The 23,467-nt window shown below is 44.1% G+C and overlaps 1 protein-coding gene across 11 annotated transcripts in view; it reads left to right on the top strand.

Annotated features, from left to right (window-relative positions):
- Sulf1 (sulfatase 1) overlaps nucleotides 1-23,467 on the top strand; it is a 162,076-nt gene that overhangs the window by 71,420 nt on the left and 67,189 nt on the right. For 8 of the 11 annotated variants that reach the window (NM_134378.3, XM_087660223.1, XM_087660226.1 and 5 more), the window contains 2 exon segments: nucleotides 19,988-20,061; nucleotides 20,385-20,608. In NM_134378.3, coding sequence (NP_599205.2) covers nucleotides 20,437-20,608 — 172 coding nt within the window. In that variant the 5' untranslated portion in view covers nucleotides 19,988-20,061; nucleotides 20,385-20,436. 11 annotated transcript variants of the gene reach the window in all.

Below are 23,467 nucleotides of genomic sequence, written 5' to 3'. Positions count from 1 at the left end.
TTTTCAAAACACATTACAATTAGGACAAGGAACTAACCCTAAAAGATGGTATATCGCCACCTAAGCCAGGGTTTTACTGCGGTAGAGTTCACGAAGCTTGCTTCCAGATTCCAAGTGACCTTCAGAGAGGAACAGGTTGTCCATTGGCGGAGGACTGCACAGGCAGTCCCAAGAGTCCAGAGAAGGAACACAGAGTTTCTACGGAGTTGAGATAGATACTTAAGAGACAGAAAGAAGTTAAAGAAACGTTTACTGAAGTCTAAACTTTTTTGGCACACCATAAAGAACCCATCATTTTAGTGGAGGTGAAATTCGTTGGCCAAATATCAGGAAATTCTTCCAACCATAAGTGTTTTAACACGAGAGCCAAAGGTGAGAAGGCATTGGAGTTTGAGCAGAGAAAAACACGGTTACGTCAGCATGGAAGAGTGCCTTAGTGCCTGGATGAATGAAATATTATTTGTTTTCTTTGCCTGTTTTTTAAGGCTGTGGATTGAAGCCAGGTACTCTCCCGTGCTGAGTTCCTCCCTCTGAGCTGCACCCAGAGCCTTCGGGAAGAAAGATCCTTAGTCTCCTGATTTCAGAGGTTCATGATCTGCCTACTGCATGGGACATGCGTGGCGACGGTTTGTCAGGGCAAGACTGTGTTGAAAAAGGAGTGTTCGCCTCTTGGCAGCAGAAAGTAAAGGGTTGGGATCCCAACTCGATTCAGAGGTCACGGCTCCAATGACCTACCGTCCTCTCACCATAGATTCCATAACTTCCCAGAGCATGACAGCTAGTGATCAAAGTTCCAACGCCTGTGGGAGACACGTAAGGCATATACCGACACCTTCCTAAGAGTCATGTGCTTGTCTGCCTATCAGTCTGTCTGATTGTCCGTTTGATTTGAGACACGGTCTCACTCACTATGAGGACTTTGCTAGTCTTAGATTCACAGAGCTCTGCCTGCAACTGCCTCCTGAATTCTGGGATGAAAGATTTGTGTCATCATGCCCAGCATAGTCCCTCTTAATTTAGCCAGATTAGTAGGGACTGAAAGTGTGTGTTGACTCACATAAACATTTAGCCTTTTCTACATGACACCACTAAAGATTTCATGGGAGGGTGAAAGGAAGAAGCAAGTAAGTATGTGTCTCTGGAAAAGAGAAACAGAAAACAATTGAGCAGGATGTTGGGAGGGGTAGAGTCAGTAGGGAAGAAATGAGAAAGGTTGCAGGTTTGTACATTTTTACTGGCTTTGTCAATGTCAACATCTGTCATCTATGTACACGCAAGTAGAAAGGTAAAATTCACCATCGATCCATGGGAGGAGAGCTAAGCTAGTCTCGGGGAAGAATGACCTGACATTTCCATTGAAAAGCAGGATAGATGACTAGATCTATCTCTTCCCCAGAGAAACCAAAGCAGTACAAGTAACAGAAGTGTTTTTGCCTTCTGTAACACTAGATTATGTTAGCACACTGATCCAAGACTGGCTATTACTTCTCTCATGAGAAAATGGAAATACAGACTTGGCCTTAGTGAGGTAATTTTTTCAATCAGCTATCATGACTGTGTCACACACAGGAAGGAAGGAAGGAAGGAAGGAAGGAAGGAAGGAAGGAAGGAAGGAAAAGAATGTAGAAAGGGAAGATAACATTTTAACTGTTGCCTCAGTAAAGCAAGGGTACCTATCACCAAACATGTATTTGAAAACAAAACTCCGAAGTTCTCCCAGGGAGGCAAACTTACAAAGAATGCCTTCAAGAGAGTAATGAACGAATTTGCTTCAAATTATTTGTGAAGAAGAACAAGCTATTTGATTAAATATACAAGAATGGTGAGGATGTTTGTGCGGATATCAGTAATGATGTCAGAATTGTACATGAGAGTACCTACTTTTAAGGGGGTTTTATTTTAAAATGTGTGTGTGTGTGTGTGTGTGTGTGTGTGTGTGTGTGTGTGTGTGGTACCACCTATGTATAGAACAAGTTTATTCTACTTTTGTGGGTTCTGGGGATCAAACTTGAGTTGTCAGGTTTGCATAGCAAGGGCTTTTATTCTCTGAGACATCCCATCAGCTCTGACCTTTACTTTTTTAATTAAATGTAAAAGCAAAGAAACAAAATACTTTATGATTAAAGCTTTGGGCCCACCAGTTTGTAGAGGAGAGATGTCAGAAGTAGAGAGAGCCTGAGGAGGAAGCATCCCTTCTTATAGGGCTGAGGCACCCAGGGCTGGACACTCTCGTGACTCTGGCTATTCACTGGATAGGATGACGGCCTGACACGACTGTGGACACCATTTCTCCTCAGCTGAGACCCGCAGGCAAAGCCTTCCTCTCTCCCTCCTAGTTCATTTATGTCCTGTCTCCCTCCCGAAGCCTCTACTTGTAGAGGTCAAAGGTTCTATACATACTGGAGAAGGTTGAAAAGGGCGTCTCAAAGTTAAGTTCTGTGTGCTACATTTCCTCACAGGAGAAATGCACTTTGTTTATTTGGCGAAGTTTCTCAGTTGGAAACAGAGCAGGCATTAGTGAAAAATAAAATGCAGTAAAGAAATAAGCGTGGAAGGACATTGCTCTGAATTACGTGTGATACATATCACCGTTGTCATCACACCATGCATTCTGGGTAAAGTCCCAGGCAAGGGGCTGGCAATGCCCTTAGTATGTACATGGTTCTACTCAAGGCCTCAAGGGTTCAGTTCTAAAATGAGGCAGGAAAACTATATTTAGTCTCTTCTAGCTTTTACTCTAGCTTTTTCTCTTGGTCTTTGGTTCTATGAGGCAGAGATTTCAGTGATCAACCTGTTGATCCTTGGTGTTGCCCAGTCAGAATATTTCTGTTTTATTGAGAAAAAAACACACTGACTGAGTGAAGATGTAGCTTAGTGGCAGATTATTTGTCTTATCTGAAAGCCCTATGTTATATGTCTAGCACCAGAAAGAAAAAGAAAATAGAACAATTAAGGCCTTGAAGAAAATCTACCTCTAATACCTTAGTCTTATATTTGCACATTAATTGTCAGAGTACTTAAAAATCAATGCGGCCCATCTGATTCTGGACCATAGCATCCCAGCAGGTGCTCTACTGACGGTGAACTTTAAATAGGTGGAAGTGTGTCAAGCCATACACACATCACAGGTGGGTCAAGATCTGTCCTTTCTCTGCCTCTCTGGAGGACTTCGTATGGGTACAATGGCCATTGGTAGTCATGTCTGCATAGTCCAAGGACTTGTGTCACCACTATCCTTCTTTTCTGTGACACCGTATGAAATGGTTTGAGAATCATAGTCTAGACGAGGTAGAATTACCAAATGACTTAAATTTCACAGTGGTTAAACATAAATCCAATTAAATGAGCTATTTTGGCTTGTGGATTCATATGTTTTTTTCTTCTAAATTTTTCTAGCTTATCAATGATTACTTTAGATTTTAGTAAGTGACAATGGATTTTGTTTCACAGGTCTAAGAATAGAATGCCAACTACTTATTCATTTGAGTTTATAAAATCTTAGTTGAAGGCAAAATAGAGACATGCAAAACAAATTCTTTTTCAAATTTCTATAGAGCATAGAAATTTTGATGCCCCTCCTTGAGATTAAATTTTTAAAAATGCAATTTAAGCAAAGGCAGTGTTCCTATTTGCAACTGAAAATTAAATCAAATAAGATTTACAATAGTCAAAAGGGAAAACAAAAAAATACCCACAGATGTAATGATACATTTTAAATATTTTATTTATTATTATTATTTGTTTTTATTTGAGACAGGCCCTTACTCTGCAATGCATGTTGGCTTAGAACTCATAGTCCTTCTGCCTCAACCTTGTGAGTACTGATAAGTTTTTCTAACCAGTAAAAAAAATATAAGGCAAGAAAATAAAAAAAAAAGAAAATGTATCAAAATTCATGAGTAGGTGTTACTGTCTTCCTGCTCAACATTAGGTAAAACAATGGTATCAGTATTTTCTGGAAATGCTGGTATTTTTCAGAATCCTCATGTGGACAGAGTTTTCCTATCTTTGGCTGTAGACCATGACCATCACCCCTGGAAGGAAAACTCGAGAAGAGTTGACCCTGCCTGAGCCTATTGTTCTGTCATGGTAGACTAGGATAAAAGTTCCCTTGAATCTGGGGTTATAAGGAGTCCATTTTTGCTTTTCATTCCCATGGTTCATGAATGATGGCTAACATTCTTTGACTGATTCAGAAACCTTAAACAACCTTAAATGTTAGTTAAAGGTAGTTGAGAACTTATCATACGAAAAGAGAGGTTCAGATCCCACTGGTCCCTAAGTTGTAATTACCCATTATCCCTGCATTTCTCTATACATTTATTTTATTTTGTATTGGTATTTTGTCTACATATATGTGTGTGTACCACATACATGCCTGATGCCCGCAGAGGCTAGAAAAGAGTGTTAGATCTCCTAGAACTAGGATTGCATGATTGTGAGCTATCGTGTGGGTACTGAAAACTGAACCCAGGACCCTCTGGAAGAGGAGCCATTGCTCTTAACTGCTGAACCAGTGTGGGGCTCCAATTCTTTATTTCTCCAAATCTCTCACTAAACACAGGCTGTTGTTTGTCCTGTTCCAAATATAAACCAAATGCCTCTGTTTGGGTTTGAAAAACAAATGTTTTCCTAACATTTTAGAACTATAATGGTTGTTAAGTGAGGGAAAGAAAAACATCTTTTAGTTAAGAAATGTCATTGAGATTTTGACTGCACATAAAAGAGATCAAAATAGGGCCTACAGAAAGGAGGCAGGAGTCTAACATAGGACGCTGAAAGCAAAGTTTGGAACAGTAGTCGCTGTGGAGCCAGTCCTCCTTTCTCTCTGTCAATATCATGGCACAGTCCACCTGTGACAGCGCTTGGACCCAAGATGGCTGCCGACGCTAAAGCTGTGGTCCTTGCCAAACAGCCACTATGCTCTCACAGAGCCAGTAATCCCAATTCAACCTTCCTTCACTATACCTCACTGGAAAGCACTCAGGCATGCAAGCTATCACTCCTAGGGAAACAGAAATGCCACCGAAAACTGGGCCTGTAACCACTAACTGAAACTGCGTTTGTGTCGTGAATGGGAACTATATAAATGACAGGTTAGGCCATCAACAGTTGGTGCTATGTCATTTACAACTCGTCTAGGTTATCTTCAAAATGTGTTTTCTTCAGCAAACAGGAACAGAAATGGAAAGAGGTCCAGATGTGGAGGAAAGTAGGTGTCACCATTATAGAAAGCACGGGAAGCCACTCAGGGAACTCTGCCTGGTTCTGCTTTGTGTCCTGTGGCCTTGCTCCCGGGTCAGACAAAACAGTGATATGTGGTCAGATTAATTTCCAGGAAAAAAAAGCGATTCTTACCTCCCTCTCCTCTATGCTTTCAACCTAGAAAAATTACGTTTTCCAATTTCTGTCCAATGGGAGAATGCTTCCCCCTAAGTCAGTCCTTATCTCTTTAAAATTTTGAGTGTGTGTGTGTGTGTGTGTGTGTGTGTGTGTGTGTGTGTGTGTGTGTGTTTATGCACTGTTCTGTGGGCTGATCAAGCTTCCCTGCTTATTTTTGTCAAAATACTGTCTTAAATGGTAAAAATCAGCATACTCTTGAAGCTTCCTCCTGTCATTATCTCTCATTCATTTTGGGTGCATTTCCCCTGGAAGTTGTTGTTCATGATTCAGTTAAAGGGTTCATCAGAAGCAGAACTTCACCATAATTCACCAGATTGCCACGTCAAGGACAGTCACTGTTTCTGTGTGTTTTCCCTGAATTGTTCATGCAGACGAGTAAGGAAGTCTGAAACTAGCATTTCGTTGAACTATAGTGAACAGAGCCAATGACAAGGTTGAAAATTAGGCCAAGGTGTGTCTCCTCTTTGCTTCTTTGTGTGTTAAATTCATTTGTGCACTTTTAACATCTGCGTTTGAATGCTTGCTCTGGTAACCCTTTACAAAAGAGCATACTAAAGTGGAAAGGATCTACTTTGTCAGGAGAAATTGCCACCGACTTCGGGAGACTCTAATGTGAATTTCAGCTTTGGCTTTCTCTGGTATCCTACAGGGGCAAGGGGAGGCAGAGCATTCCCTATATTGAGTTGAAGACATACAGTTGATTATCTGTGCCAGGGACCTGTGATAAGTTGTGAACATGAAAGATGCTTCATCTGTGGGAAGAATAAATTATCTTTACCAGAATATAAGTATATCTTATAATATCTTATAAATGTATCTCTACTACTGTATAAAGTATAACGAATCATTTGACAATCTGGCTAGGTTATTATCAGCATAGAGTAAGCTTTCAGAAACTTGCTGGATGAACAGCGCAGGGGAGCGCTAGCTAAGATATGGCTGCCAAGTGACCACGTTGGACTCTTCTTTGACTTGACTGTCAAGTATAGTTTTTACCTTTAAAAGACAGACATCCGACTCCACTGTGGTGCCCAGTGTACTAGAGTAAAGGACATATTCCAGGGCACCATGCTGCTGCTCAAAGTGAGTGTGCCCACCCTTCAGGATGAGAGCAGCTGCCTGACACTTTGAAACTGTGCTACATCCAGTGTTCTCCGTAAGTGTCCACTCAAAGGGAGCACTTGTCCTGTCATCCACCATCTCCCTAGGGCCTAATGATTACCTCATGCAGGTGCTCAATGAACCGAAGGCCGCTCAACTACGTTTATGGAAATTAGAAGAAGTGGAAGTGAGCAAGAAATAGCCAATAGTGAGACGGCTTAGTCCAGTGTCTGGGGCGGGATTGGGGCTTCTGCTAGGTGTGAAAAATGGCAAAGCAGGAACGTAGCAATGCCTCCCTGGAGCATAAGCCAACAGGCTTTCCTGACTTCAGTATTCACTATCTGGCAAAAGTAGGCACACACGAGAAACCCAGTATGGATTCTCTAAAACCCAAGAAGGATGCACATCCAAACATCTGTCCAGACGATGCACTGTTGACCTTCCTAATGCTGGCTTGAAATGTCTCTTCCTGGTCTGAAGCACCGTCCCACAATGCCTTGTCTGTCATCGGTCTGTATCTCCCGAGCATGTTAGAAGAGATGTGCAGAGGCATGTTGAGAAGCAAGTGTGCCAACAGTAAGAAGTGATCATAGACAGCAAAGTCCACAGAAGAGCAGTGCCCAGAGACCCCGCAGAGCATCTCAGTCCATCCACACCTGCCCTCTGACTCCCAGTGTCCTACGAGAGCTTGAGGAACTTCGTTAGTGATGACAGTGAGGAAGACCTACATCCTCAGGATAGGGATTCCATCTGCAATGTTCTGTGAAGATTCGGAAATGTGTAATCAATTAATTTCAAGGAGGGCATGGCCAAGTTATATCCCTGTATGCATTGGTCCCTATCCTCTTCTGCCAGAACAATATGTCCACCCAAAGAAAGAAAACTTCTCCTCAACCAACTTGGGTGCTGGACCAGTGCAGGTGAGCAGGGGTGGGTGCTGGATGCGCAGCCCGGCAGATACATGTACTGCATTTGCAGTTTCTATCAGCAACGACATTTTGTCGCACAGTATAAATCGAGAGTGACACTTTCCACCTGTGGTCTGCTGCCTCCTCTGGAGTCATTCAGTGAGAAGACACAGTGGAAGTAACACAGCCTAGATCAAGGCCGTCACCACACACAATGGTTTCTATAACAAAATAAGAGATCATTCTCTGTTGAACAAATTCTGCTTGGAAAAAAAAAAGGTTCCTTTCTAAAGATGGTTCCTTTTTTTGTTTGTTCTGAGTTGGAGCCCTTAAATAGTTAACAGAAGGAATCATGGGAACTCGTGTGTTTGAAGCTCCTCCTTCCTGCTGTTGTGATAAGACAATCAAGGCATTTCTGAAAACAGCCTCAGTGAAAAACCTCACTAGAGATGGTGGAGAACGGAGGCAAGCAGCCAAGTACAATATCCTAACTAGACTTAGCCTCCTCCACCCTGCACTAGGAAGCCAAGCCTTAGGAGGGCTCCCATGGGTGTCCCTGCTTGGGTTAGAGGAACAGGATCTACTGAGAGCTGTTGGAACGGGGTGTGTCAGTAGATGGGATTTCCATAGACTGGAGATACTGCAGATGATGTCATTAGGGTATGAAGTAAGGACAGCTGGTAGCCACCTGCCTCATTTTGACAGTGTCAGGGACTGTGGGGTGAGGCGGGTAGATCACTAGACTCAGCCTCAAAAGGAAAAGTCAGGTTCTGTCTTCTCTCAGTCTCTGGGTAGGGAAGTGCCCTGACACTAACACAGAGCCTGAGAATGACTGAGTCTGTGGCTGTGCACAAATTATTTCACCTTCTGCCTGGGCACCAAGGATTAATTAATCATGGCAAGTTGTCTCGAGGCTCCACAATGCTAAATACAAATACAGGAGACCCTCTGATTCATGGAGTTGTGACTCGTGGTCCTGAATATTCATGTTTAACCATGCCAGTCCACTCCCTTTCCCAACCACCCTGCTTTATTTTACTGAGCTCAGAGTAGTCCCCTTCTGCTTACGAGGCGGGCTCGTCTTGTTGAGTGACTGCCATGTGGATGCCCAGTTTTGCTGCCTTGAGACCTATTGGACAGCTCCGTGCAGATGCCGAAAATACCCCTAACACCTGCGGCTCACACCCAAGTCTCTTCCCATCAACTTTACATGTTTAGATACACAGGATCTTGAAAGTAACAATGTACTTCAAGAGAAAACACACACACACAGAAAAAAAAGAACATTGACAGACACTCTACTGTGGGGTCATCCAGTTTCTTCTGTCTCTGTAATTTTGGACAAGAACCCTCTCCTTACTCAAGGAGAGATTACTAATGTCTACTACAGGTGTGTAATGTGGCATGGCCCACGTCCTGACTGGGAAAGGCATTTCCTTTCTCACCACGCATTAGTGACGAAGTAGCAGCACAGTGCTGGAGAGATGGAACTCTAGAGAGTCAAGGGCAAGGGGAAAGGCGCTTAGATAAGTCAAAGGTCAGGGTCAGAGCCGTGGAGGTGAGGAATGAAGGAGAGACAAATGTCAACTGTTAGCTGGGGGTTCAGTGAACAGAGGAGAAAAGGCAGCTGTTCACTGTAGCTATGCACAATCCTCACCCTCGCCCACCTAGTGCTAGAAGCTCCTCCCTGAGTCAAGTACCTGGAAAATCCAGGCTTCAAATTATATCTTCTTCAATGAGATCCAGTGGGTCCTGCGTCTGACAAGCAGCCCTAGAAGTCACCACTGCCACAGGAGTTGGGCTAGACAATGCAGCTTGTGAACCTGCAAGCCTGACTATAGCTTGCACCATTGAACTTGGACGTACCTGCTCAGCTCCCTCTGTCTGCCCCCTTTGCCCTACTCAGAGGGCTCTGAGGTTACTAATGGTGCTTTGCAGACCACGACAAGTTGCTTTATTCAACTGATTTCAAGAGTATGTTTTCTAAGGCAACCGTATTCATCTGATAGCCTCTCACAGTGGAAGTTGCGGGTGAAGGAAAGAACCCAGGAGTGAATGACAGAGACAACTGTACAGGGTTGGAAAACGGAGCAGGGAGCTGTGCAGTGAGTGGCATTCTCAAGGCCGAGGCAGGAAGGTGGCTGCAACCGTACAGCCAGTCTAGGTTCCACAGTGAACTCCGGGTTAGCGGAGTTGGATTGTGGAATGCTATCTAAATAAAAAGGGCATGGGAGAGAAAGCTGAGAAGGAAATGCCATTAAGACGCAAGTCACCTATTCTGCCTCTAACCTCTAATAGTACTTAACCCAAAGGCATCGTGGTGTACAGCAGTCATTTAATAAACATAGCCAATTTCTACATCATTCTGGGCCACCGCCAGATTCCATTAGTCCACTTAAATCAAGTACTTGAGGAAGAATATGGAGAAGAGGTGTCAGACAATGTTGAAACACGTTCAGAAGACGGGTTGATATTTTCTGGAGCAAATTTAGTGTTTTCCAGGAGTCGCTACGTTATTTCTTGCTGTGAAGAGGGAATGTGCCCAAATGCTTGCCCTCTCAAAAAAGTCGTCTTCCAAAACAGCCCTGTCAGTGTGGCATCAGGTCAGTTGCAAGCCTCCTTGTGATCCCCCAACTACCTTAGCTAGCGTTCCAGTCTGAGAAACCCGATCTCATGAAAAAGAGCAGGGACGTTTCCATCACCTGCTCCCCCATGCAGCAATGTCGACTTGATGGCTATGCTGTAGACTAACATCCCTTTGGAATGTTCTAGGTCCGTAGGTAGTACAACCAGTCAAACTAAAATAATTATCCAAATTTCCACGTGAGCTTCCCGAGTTACGCACTCGGCCTCGTGGCCCTTGTTTTATGGTGGAATAGTTGATCTCCTGAACAGCTCCACTGTAGCATCCAGTGCTTTGAAACTAAGAGCCAAGCACGGTGGAGTGATTTCTTCCAGGGACGAAAGCTTCGCTCCACACAGCCTAGGAGCTGGAGAGAAGTCAATAGCTTAGTTACCAGGAAGTGAAAATGAAAGCCAGTACTTGGACTATGAGTCCAGTCTGACTCGTCAGCTTTTCTCTCTGGCTCTACTCACCAAGAAAATGAGTTAGCTATGTAAGTCTGCAAATTCTGGAAGGTTTCTGATTTGGATCAACAGGAAAATAAAGGCACATGCAGCAGTTTTCCTCCACGATTTTGGAAATATCTGATTTACAGTAGCTTGGCCTCCCATCCAGAAACCTATCAAATGTGATCCTGGATACTTTTATCCAATCAAGAAACAGAAGGCTCACAGGAAACACGCAAACATCCTGAGCTTCAGCAGAACTGGAAACGCTGGTAAATGCTGGGGCCCTGGGAAACTCGGTAGCCAGACTCAGTGGCTAAGACTCCACTTTGGCTCCTGGTGACTGTGAGCTTGTCAGATGTCACTTGGCACATTTGCTTCTGTGGTAGTGGGCCAGAGGAATGGTGTGCCTGTGATTCAAACTTCACAAAGACTTCCTTCTTAATGGCTCAAGTTCCTCACGATTCATAGCTATTAGGTTTCCAGTTTTTCTCATTTACCCATCAGTGAGCACTGTTTTACTTTCTTCTCACTTTTACATACAAATTTATGTGGAGACCCAATCCAAACTTGCGGGAGCTTTGTTTAATTTTGTTCTCCTCAAATAGCAATTCTGTGTGTCTCGAAGCTTACACATATCACTGGAAGTTGTTGTGTGCTTTCAAAGCGTGGACGCTCCAATCAGTCCAACCCCAATGTATTATAATCTCTGATCTCAACATCACATCAGGTTTTAATAGCACCTCCCTTTCGTGGAACCAAGTCGGTAGAAAGAAGAGAGTTGGGACTGCTTTGAAATGCACATTGTTTGGAACGGCTCCTGGTGACCAGCTTTCGTGAATGTCTGGTTTTACTTTTGGAGCACATCAGCTGGTTTAATTAATTACATCAGTTCTTTCTGTGTGTGTGTGTGACAAGAACTGCTCGTGTGTGTGCTGAGAACTGAATGTTGGAAAACAAAGTAGAAGCCTTAGTGAGAAACCAAGTTTTAGGACTGGAACACTACTGGGTGTGGGGCGCTGAGGAGTCCAGGCGAATGTTAAAGACTATTATCACTCCAGTAAGTGTGCATTTGTAAATACTCCAGGGATGATAAATAGACACTAACTTAATCAAACATCCACGAGCAGAGATCATAGTCTGTGCCAGAAGCCCAGGAAGGCTTGTCTTATGCACAAGACAAGTATCAACTTTAGGGGATAATGTGAATAATATATTTCTACTTCCTAAAATGTTCCCCATCTTCTGTTCAGGCAGTAAATCAAGACATTCATGGGGTAAACTTCAAGTTACTACAGGTCCTAGAGTCAAGCAACATCCTTTGAACCTGTAAATGCCAGTGAGTTGATGGCTATAAACTCCTGCCCTGGTGGAGTTCCTCAGTACTAATCTATTCCTGTTGTGTATTGAGATTATCTTTTTTTTTTTTGGTTCTTTTTTTCGGAGCTGGGGACCGAACCCAGGGCCTTGCGCCTCCTAGGTAAGCGCTCTACCACTGAGCTAAATCCCCAGCCCCCGTGTTGAGATTATCTAAGTAGATCGATGAATTAGATGGGAAAAAAGTGCTGTAAGTCAGACAAGCGTCGATAAGAATAGGCAGATAATTTGCATTCTTTCTGTGCTTTATGGAGAAGATGAATGAGTTGACTCTCCTACTGGCCTTCCACTCACTTCTCATTGGGTCTACCATGACCATGTTGTGACTTCAGGGCATGCTTGAACTCTCCTTGGCATGTATAGCTATACTTAGCAGTCATCGGGGTAAGTACATGGCCACAACGTGGCAAGCATGGGGGTCTAGCCATGAAAGGACTTCGAATGATGATACATTGAACCAGTGGGATAAAAGATGAAAATAACATTTCAAATATTTCTAACTCGTGAGGAAGACTTTTTGAACTAGCTGTATACAACTAAGAATTTTAAGCATACTTGAAAAATGTCTCAGAGCAAAATCTCTGACTTTAATACTTTAATATGGGCACTGGTTTATTTTTTTACATTTTCCTATGAATTATAAGTATTTATATCCTGTAAATAATAAGTGCTTTCCTGTAAATAATAAGTAAGAGAAATGAAGCTAACTTCCATGATCTTCCCTGGGCTAGGAGCTAGAGTTTTCTGACGAGAGTGGGGATGGGGGTGGGGCAGCCTAGATTCCTTCTGCCTCTTTTGAAATGTTAGCCAATCTTTGAGACCTCTGTCTTGGTGACCACCCAGTGTTACCTAAGTGAGCCTTTATTTCCACTTTGCCCTTTTTTAGCCCCTGAGAGCAGCTACCCCTGTGAGGATCTTGATGCCTCAGAAAGTAGGTCAAAAGAGTTCACTCAGCTGTGGCCTAATATCTTATAGGGAGGTGAGATGTTTCTTGCTCCTGTGGACTTTGACTGTGGGATAAGGATGTGGAGAAATGCTCTTGAAATAGAGGCGCACCATCGTATTCTTTTGAAAATAAGTGTTTCTTTCCACAAGTAGATCATAAGAAACAAGAATAGCAATCTGTGTTGTGCTACATTTATGTACATTACAGAATCCAACCCAGGTGCAACATGCCTAATGAAATAATTCCCTACGTCTGAGCCGAGTGATGGTGCATACGGTAATCTCAGGGGCTGAGCTGAGGCTAGCCTTGGCTACATAGTATGTTTCAAGGCAATAATCTCTACCACATAGCAAGGCTTTGTCTCAACCAAAGAATCCTATATTGCTTGTCTGTAGGACTAGGATTTGATCTCTGAACCTTAAAGCATGCCCTCTATAACTGAGCTACAAGTCTTTGAAAGGCATGTTTTTAGTGCTCAAGATTAGTTAATTGTTAACCAGCGATAATAGTTTTACATTACTTGGTATCGTGAATCTATGTGTGAGTACATTTCTTCATTACTTAAGATGCTGTGTTCTGGGTATACATAGATTTATACATAGGTCTTAAGAATGCACATGTCAGTGTATGCACACACAATGATTAAGCATGAAGTATTCGTGGACCTAGCCACATGTGGAACAGACCCTGCAAAAGCCCCTTCCTCACCAGCGCCCCTGCAATTCCGTGTGGCCATACCTCTCCTTGCATAGAACCACTGAAGTGTTTAAAGTGTCCTGGGTACCTTGAAAGCTCCGTGCAAAATTCTCTAGTTTTTTCCTTCCTTGCTGCTCTGTCCAGTTTGTAAAGCAGTAAGAGAACACTGCTTAGTTAGCACACATCCGTGGGCAGAGCACAGCTACCCACAGAGAGGCTGGTGAGATGGCTCAGCAGTGCTCACAGCCCTTTCCAGCACCCTACTGGGTGGTTCACAATCTCCTGTAACTCCAGCTCCATGAACTCTAATGTCTCTTCTGGCCCTCAGGTACCAGCACATGCGTGCACACGTACACATGCATGCGCAAATATTTTAAATAAACAAATTGACTGCATAAGTATATTTTAAAAACAGACAAAATTTAATAGGTACATTATAATTTTTGAACCTAGCTAAGATACCCAATACTCTTTTATGTCTTTTTATCAAAATCACTGCCTCTGTTAAAACTACTTTAATTGAATTCCTTCTCCCTCCCTCTCTTCCTCTCTTTCTCTCTTTTTTTATTCTTCTCACATACATTACATCCCAGCCACCGTTCCTTTTCCTTCCACACCTCCCAGTTCCCCACTCTCTCTTTCCCCCAGATCTACCTCTCCTTCTTTTCCCTTCAGAAAAGAGCAGGCCTCTCGAGGCTGTCAACCAAACATAGCATAACAACCTACAATATGAGTAGGCACCGTCCCTCACGGCAGGGCTGGCAAGGCAACCCAGTCGGAGGAAAAGGGTCCCAAGACACATCCTCCCACCCGAGGCCTGTCCTGGGATCTCTCTGCCACCTCTGTCTACAGTGATGCCAGTTCCTTAAGATACTTTGTAACACCCACTTCAGAAATTTTAAGTTACTTTTGGTTCTTTCCATAATATTTAGGTGTCCTTGCTTTTCAAATTCTTAATCCAAGGTAATTGGACAAACAGTGTTGATCCCAAATTTTTGCATTCTCTAAACTGCCCATAGTTAACTCCCTTATTTTTGTTTGTGTGTATCTTGGGAATTAGGCCCAGTTCTTCGCGCGGGCAGGCAAGCATTCTTCCACCAAGCTGTAGCCTACCTCCCATTAAAACTGTTTCTGTTGATTTTCGTTTTTATATTATAAAATTAAGGTTCAAAGTGTGTTTGTTATGCTCTGTGCGTGCTTGCTTTTGTGTGTGTGTGTGTGTGTGTGTGTGTGTGTGTGTGTGTGTGTGTGTGTGTGTTGGGGATCAAGCCCAGTGTCTTGTGCATTCTGTGCATACCTCTAAAGTACGTTTTTTTGGTTATGATCTCTCCTCTAAATTCCTTTCTAATCTTTTAGTCCACGGATAGACAAAAAGCAAAGTCTAAAAAACTTACATTGATGGGTTTCACACATGCAGCAGACTGCTGAGAACACCCTATACAGCTTGAATAAAGTGAAAATGGCCCCGGGCCGCTGGCTCACCGCACTGCAGGAGTACCGAATGATACATGTATTGTAAATTTTGGCACATATTATGTATCAAAGTATATTATCTTTTGTTTTTACTAAAATAATTATTGCGATTGTCATCACCAACAAGATTGAAAATAAGCTTTGCATTCTGCTTTGCATTCTGCTTTGTATTCTGAGCTTCCGGTCTTAGGTTGAGAGATAATAAGCCTTAGTTCTGTCATCACTGACAAATAATGCCTCGTTGGGTCCTTGAAATTGTAGGCCCATTTCACTATTTGGGAAAATGTCTGCAAAATGCCCACATACTAATGATTGTGTTAAGTAAACATTGCTACTCCGTGGATAAATGAACAGCGAGTCTACCCTGGGGCTCAGAAACCCAAGTGTTTTTCCCTGGAAGAGTAGATGTGTAGGAACAGGGGCTTCTGTGTGCCTCTCAACTTACCCTCAGAGTAGTAATAGGAAAACGTGTGTGCTTAAGTTCAAAGGTTAATAAAATTAATCCATTTACTGCTTCAAGCGAAGCTGGCACGTTTCAACTGGACAGAGACACTCGTTCACTCATACTGAGGCAAATACAACTTTCCTGCCATTGTTCCTACAGCCTGGGGAAAAAATCTCACCAAGGCAGAGAAGAAAAATAATAATGTCTCAGTATTCTTATCAACACAGTTCTGACCTTGTAGACCTCTGACAAATACTCAGGGTCCTCCCCCAAAACTCACAGACGCCATAGAAAATTGCTTTTGTGAGCATTAGCAAAGCTCTGTAAGCATTTTGGCTCCATTCCTCTTTAATTTAATTTTGTGGTAATCCCGCTTTAATCTGGAAATCAAACTTGGGGCCTAGTGCATTTGAGACAGATGCTCTACCACTGAACCTTTAAAGACCAGGGTAAACGCTCTACCCAGCCTCTTAAGTCCCCAGCACTAATTGTCCACACTAAGGGCTTTGGGATGCCAGAACCCCTTAAACCTCCCGGGAAGACGGGGGATTCAGTTCAGTTTGAGGTTCTGTTGTGCATACCCCACAAAACCAAACTCTCTCTCATTGGCTTAAACACCCCTTTTATTTTATAGCCAACTTCAAACAAAATGCCACATGCATAGTTTCGGTTGATTGCCCTAAACAAATCCCTGTAAACTCCAAGCACCAAATAATGGCACCCGCACTTGTGGTTTTCAATCTTACGGTTCGGAGAAAAGGCAGCGTGTATCTGGTCTTAATTTGAGAGTGCAGCAGCAGCAGCATCCCTCAAGGACACTTGTCATGTGTGAGAGAAAGAGGCAAAGCCTCCTCTACACGCCTTGTTTTCAAGACAAATCGTTAGTCTCTAAGGACACTTGTTATGCACTGCAAAGCATCTAATTTAAGCATGGTGTCCCGTCTCTGTTAACAAGTCCTGCATTGTTTTTTCTTGTGTTTTTGTTTGTTTTGTTTTGTTTTTTCCAATCTGGATTCTTTCTTTTTCCCTCCTCACTTTATTTCCTCTAGAGCTGGAAGACGGAGAGGAGAGGAAGACAGGCTCTGAGAGATTGTCTTTGAATAAAAAACTGTCTGTGGGTAATGTTGACTTTGCCTGTTAAAACTACTTCAGACCGGGCATGGTACTCAAGTCTCACACTTGCTGGCCAGTGCTCCACTGAGGAGCCCCCGTCTTGACGATAGGCTTGGTATTTTTAAAGATTTATTGGGTGTGGGGGGGTGGGTAACTCATGCACCTGCACAGGTGCCTCCCGAGTCCTGGAGCCTCCACTGGCTCCCCTGGAAAAAACTCAGGCGCTCTGAACCACTCAGCTGTCTTTCCAGCTTCCCCATTTTTATTTTAATATCACGAAGCTTTGCTATTTCTCCAACCCTGTCATGTTCTTAGGGTGTGGGTTGTTTTTTTTTGTGTGTGTGTGTTTCTGGACATTGACAAAGGACCCAAGGAGTTAGCTGTAGGTAGATGTGTTTCAACATTCAGTATCTCTTAACTACTCTGCTTGTGTGCTTAGGCGTGGATTTCCTGAATCTGTAATATCCCGGGAGTGGGGTGGGTGCTGACAAGCACAGAGTTAGTTACACAGAAAGAGTGCAGATTCTAGTTCTACCTCAGCAAGCAGACCACTCACTGCTAACAGAGCATTGTGAGCTGGGCGTGGAGGCCTTCATACCTGTTATCCCAGCACTAGACAGTCTAAGGCCAGCGGGGGCTGCACAGCAAGATCCAGTTTCAAGAAAACATACCAATAACAGCAGTAATTGTAGGACTCAGAGGAAGACCCGAGTGAATGTGTGCTATTGTCATGGGCGCAGCTAAGTTAAGGATCCCAAAATCTTAGACCCTGGGGAGAATGGCAAAGCCACCATAGTGAGGCTCAGAGAAATGTCCAGCTTAGCTCAGGGCCTGAGTGCGGCTGCTGATAATGAATGCAGAAAGTGTCCCCTAGAGTGTCTTCTCGTCACCTCTGGATATTGATGGCCTGAAGACAGTCCCCGCCAGAGATGTCTACTACTGACATTAGCAAAGCCAGCTGTATACCGTAAACCCTGCCTCCCTGTTGATCTGTATATGATAGACACACATCCTGAGCTTCTGTGATGCTGACATTTCTCCATCCGAGAGCCCAGACCACCCAACCCCAGGTTTCTGTCCGTGGGTCTGCCTCCCTGTCTTTTCCTCATCCTTCTACCACCTGAGTCAGGTCCATCCCTGAAACTGGGCTAGCTGTGGCAAATACCCATAATGAGTGACTAATGGTGAATTTCAGAAATCGCTGAGATGCCATTCTTCCCTAGAGCTGGATTCCGAAGCTTGCAGGTGCTGAACATAACTGATTGATAATGCACACATATGCCCAGGCATCACGTCACGTACCCCGCATGGATGTGAAAATTAGGATTCAATTAAAATATCAACTAAAGATAACACTTTCTCATTCTATTCATTTATTTGGGGGGCAGACATGCACGTGCCACAGTGAGTATGTAGGTCACTAGACAGCTTGTTCAAGTCACTTCCCTTTCCGTCGTGTGGGTTCCAGAAATCAAGTCCCCTTGTTCACCGAGCCGTCTCAAGGAATCTTACAGGATAGGTAGGAATTACATTGCTGTGCCCTCCCTGTTCTTCATGAGACCATGGTTTCCGATGCAGCTCTTACAAGGTGTTGATTTTCTGTTTCCCGAAGGAAGAGGTAAAGGAAGTAAGATAAGGGAAAGAATAGCTAGCCGTCTTGCCTGGGTTCCAGGAGGGTTATCGGCATCTTAATTGTCAAGAGTCTTCCGCTCCCTGGGAGCTAACCTCCATCACAGCCAGAGTTGTTTCTACCTCACCCCTGTTAGTAGAGGGTGGGTTACACTGTAGCCAAAGCAAAAAAAGCCAAAACCTGGCTGGCTTTCTTCACACACCCTTGCAGCCTCTGGGAGGTAAGAAAAGTCATGGAATAGGACCAACCCTGTAGGCTTGAAGGTCTATATTGAACAGTGAAGCCTGACCCCACAGTTCATGTAGACTGCTCCTTGCTGTCTAGTTTCTGTTGCCGCCCCTCTCTTTCTTTCATGCTCACACCGGGCTTCTTGTGATTTAAAGCAAGTGCACAGAAACCAGGCAGCCAGTGCAAAATAATTGCAGGTCGGAAGTTGTTAGCATGCACTGCGATTGCCAGAATTACCCCGAGTTAAGGGGGAAAGCAAGAGATGCTGCTCATCGACTTCCCAGAACACAGGATCAGTTGGAAGCACCTTACCATTGCCCTGCAGACAGTTAGCTACCTAGGACAGGCTCGTTTGCAGACAGCAGGTTCTTATTCAAAAATCTATTTGTTTCTGTTGAGACACATACACACAGAGGACTCATAGGCTGCAGAGTGAGAGACATTGAAAGTGTATACAAAACAGTTTTGTAAAATAATAGGGGCACAAGCGTGCATATGTTTGCACAAAACAAGCCACCTGGGTGATGGGATGAGCGCATTCATTCTCTGGCTGCCTCTTGTCCATCTCTAGACTTTGGAACACGGCTGCATGAGGACACCCCCCCCCCGCTTTGTGATGCTTGCGCCTAAGCACTCCTGCCCGTTTATCTTGTGCCAGTTTATTGTTACACATCAAAATACAGATCCTCAGGTGTGGAGTGGAGTGGCTGATGAAGCGGGCCGCCATCTAATTAGTTTCATGAAAAGCTTTTGTGGCATAACAGAGGAGGGGAGAAGAAAAGAGCCCCTCGCTGTCTTTCAGAAGTCTGAGAGATGAGCTTTCTGCAGATTAGCGTTCCGAAGTGGAGGGACGCTTTCCCAACCCTTTCTGAAGTCTCTTCCCCGTGCAGCTTTGAAAAGATTTCTGCTATGCCTACCTCAGGTTTCATTTATTTATTTCCATTTGCTTCCAGTCTCAGAGCCAATCAGGCATCTCGTTCTGCAGCTTAGTTAGCCTGTGCTAGCTGCTCTAAAGCCTGTCCTGACAACAGTCAGACTGGCGACTGACAGCAGGAGGGGACTCTGTCATCCAAGGTGCCACTGGGAGAGCTCAGGACTGAAGAGGATCAACCTGGCTGTGCCTTTGATCCTTTGGTGACGGATGGGGCAGTTAGGAGCTTCTCTGGGGCTTGGCAAGGTGCCTCTTACTGGGTAAGAAGTCTTTGTGAGCAGAGATGACTCCCCTGGCTAGTGAGTGACAAGAAACACCTTTGCATTTTACTCTCCTTGGTAGAGAGTGAGGGATGTGGCGATCAAGGCTCCTCTCGAATGTCCCTCACCAGCCACTCCGTGCAGGGGACCTTCCCAGAGGCTGATTCCCCTCCTCCATTAGTGTTCCTGGGGATTTTTAAAGATGCCCTGACCACTGTTTGTGCAGCGCTTAGGAAGTAGAGATGCTTATCTGAGTCCAATCAGCAGTTCTGTGTGTCATCCACTCTGCCCTTTGCAGAAGAGAAGGGAAAAATATCCACATGTTTCAAGACTTTACGTTAGATCAAAAGCCTGTTTTGAAACCCTTAACTGATGCTGTCTCCGTATTTTTCCTCTCTCCTTTCTAGGACAGCATCTGCAGACGTTCTGAAAAACCTCTGTGCCTAGAAATTGATTATTCGCCCAGGACACCTAATTCAAGGTATTAGCTCGTGTCAGAAAGCATTTACGTTTGGATCTCGGTGCTGCAAATTACACTTTGGCAATGGGTGGAAATGGGAAAGTTGGATGGAGAATAAAGGACAAAAGTGATTTTGCAAAATAATCAAGCACTTAAAATCTCCCGGTGGTAGTGAAGGCTGCTACCTGTGCCTCACACAGCTCTGTCCCACCAGCTGCCTGTCAGCTCTGGCTTTATTTGCAGACCTTTTGCTAGAACCGTGTTTGTGTTTGTATTTCATTCTCATCCCCCCTTTCCCTTTTTCTCTTGACACCTCCCCCCATTCCCTACACCCCAACTCCCAGAACTCAGCGACCAAGGCATTTTTTGCAACTTTGCAACCTTGGACCCAGTACAATGAAGAATTCCTGCTGGGCTCTGCTGCTGGCTGTGCTGGGCGCAGAACTTCTGGGAGGCTTCTGCTCCACAATGCGGTCCCAGAGGTTCCGAGGACGGGTGCAGCAGGAACGAAAAAACATCAGACCCAATATTATCCTTGTGCTCACCGACGACCAGGACGTGGAGTTGGGTGAGAACCTGACTTTTTGACTTTCCAGTCTCTTTGGATTCCAATCTTTCCAGAGCCTCACCCATAGCACAGGCATCAGTGGTTCTTTAGAGGACGGGTGCTTTGCTAGCTACTGCTAACAGTCATCTGGGTTACTCACTGAACTTGGTTCAATACTGCTTCTCTGTGTGTATATGTGTATACACACATATACATATACATATACATATACATATATATATATATATATATATATATATATATACTGGCATGGTATTAAAGAACACTTTCAAACATTTTTTTAAAAAGGAACCAGGAGAAGACAATGGAAGCCTAGGATAAGCCTAGGAAAGCACAGAGGTCGAGGGCTTGATCTTGTTCTTTAACTCTGGACCAAGGGAATGGTGTCTCGCTCCTGTAATCTAACTTGGAAGTAGATAAGAGAATCAGCAGTGTAAGGTCATCCGTAACTAACTGCATAGTGAGTTGGAGCCAGCCCAAGACATACAGCCCTGTCTGTATCAAAAGGGGGAAAGTGGAAAGAATGAAGTTAATTTGTGAAATCATGAATGAAGTGTATCAAAGTTCATGGGAGTGCGACTTTCTGAATGTATGTAAAAGATTGAGTCAAGGAGTTTTCAGTGGTTACGTAGAGAGTGATTTGCCCATTCATAGCTTGCTGAAGTAACTGTAGAACTGTAGGTGACTGGGCTCAAATATTCATTCATTCATTCACTCATTCATTCGTTTGAGACAGAGTCACAGGGTATAGCCCTGACTGGCATGGGACTCCCTATGTTGACCAAGTTGGGCTCAAACTCAGAGAGGTGTCTCTACACCTGCCTTCTGAATGCTGGGACTAAAGATGTGGACCACCATGTGCAGACCTGATACACATAGTTGAAATGTAGCTGTGCTCCACATATCCTTGCGGTAACTCACATGCTTGGGCTTGCACTTTCGGAGCTGTGTCTCCTGAGTTTATTCAAGAGCAAACAAATGAAGTGATCCAAGGGTTAGTGGTTTCAGCTTACCTCTAACCTCTTGCTCCTACGGCCTAGCCCTGGGCCCTTAGCTTGTAATCCCATAGCCATGATCTCCCTGGGTACCCTAAGATGGACACAAAGTTCATCCTGCAGTCTGTCACCGCCTCTACCCAGCTCCACTGCTGTACCCCCATTCTTGGCTCCAGAACATTGATCAGATGAGTCGACCTGTGCTGCTTAGTCTGTCGTGGGGAGGATTTTGTGGGGAGCTCCCAAGGTTTGGTCTTGAGGATCAGACCCTGGAGTCACAGCAAAGTTAATTCTTGCCATTCGGCTGGGAGTTAATGTGCTAAAGGCCGACAGGCCGGAGGCACAGGGAACCATCGTTGAGTCTGCCTCTCGTTTCATATTTAAAAAATGCAAATGTATATTGATTTTTCTGGGTATTGGCCAGAATGAGAGGTTTTAGGATGGATGCTCCTGGCTGTTCGTTCATATTCAAAACCTGTTTGTTCACTTCCAGGAAAAGAAAATGTAGGGCTCAGGTCTCATGCCGCCTTCCCTAACCCCTAGACCACTCTTGTTTCCGTGGCATCCATTCTCTACTCAACGGCTGCAGTTGCCTTTGAGTGACTGTGGTATAGTCCATTCCAGTATACCACATGAATCTGTGAAACCCCAGTGCTTACTGTTGGGAATTTGACTTGTTTCCTTCTCTCATAGAAGTGACTAATACTACTATGACCACGTGTGTGCAAGGATCTGCAAGAATCTTTCAATTCTTTTGCAAAGGAAAACATTATACCGGGAAGTGAGATTAATGGCTGGGTTTTTTAATTTTTAATATTTTATATTATTTTAATATATAATTATATCGTATTTTAATTTCATCTTCTGTATGGTGGGAAATAACAGCACCTTCCATAGCAACCACCCTGTGTTTACATTCCTTACAGCTGTGTGCAAGTGTGAAAGTCCATCCAGGTCCTTACTGACACGTGCCGTTTCTCTGTCAATTTACTTCTGTGTGTGTTGTCTGTCCATTGTGCGAGACACTATCTCACTGTGATGTCCATAAATTGGGGGTTATTTTGGTTCTTACTTTTATGTGTAGTTTGTCAAGTCAACTGCTTTAGTACGCCATTGCTTCGGTAACATTCTTTCCCTGGAAGGCTGCAGGCAGTTGGCTGCTGAGCCTCCAGAAAAGCTGCTCCACACTTAGAAAAATGCTTTAAGAATTATGAAGTTTTCAATAGACTATTTGTCTTATTGGGAAAGAATGAGACCATCCTGCGCCTGTCTGGAAAGACAAAGGCTGAGCTGGGCTCTAATTACGTTCTAAGAGCAAAGCTCAGAGGCAGAGGCACTCATTCACTTTGTCCTCAACTGTAAGGGCAAATAAATAAACTAGCCCTTCGTCAAGGGCGGGAGACACATGAGGAATCCATTAAGGAAAGTGCTAGAACCTTACATGTGGTTCCAGAGAGCACTGGTCTACACTGCTGTGAATGAATCTTGTCATCCCACCCACGGAGACAGGACAGACAGCAGTCAGCACCCCAGGAGGAAAGGACCTGAGGGGAAGGTGCACATGACTCAATTCACACCCCCTGACCTGGCATCTGCTTCCTCCAGAATTTAAGAAACCCCTGATTTTACTTTTAACAGGACAGGTCCTCTGCTTAAGATAAGGACTAAAAGACATTTATAAAAACGGCAAACTGTGCTGTCTGACAGCTTCTTGCAGTGTTTTCTGCCTGCTCTGCCTCCATCCTCTCTCATCCTCTTGCCACCACCACTGACGACACACCCCTCCACCACCAACACATTCCCTGGAATATTTTACACATCAAAAGAAAGACATTTTGAAATACCTGAGAAACTCTTTGCTTTC

The sequence above is a fragment of the Rattus norvegicus genome, chromosome 5, assembly GCF_021556685.1.
Source record: "Rattus norvegicus strain SHRSP/BbbUtx chromosome 5, alternate assembly SHRSP_T2T, whole genome shotgun sequence".
NCBI classification, from domain to species: Eukaryota; Metazoa; Chordata; class Mammalia; order Rodentia; family Muridae; genus Rattus; species Rattus norvegicus.
This window is presented reverse-complemented; position numbering and strand designations above follow the sequence as displayed.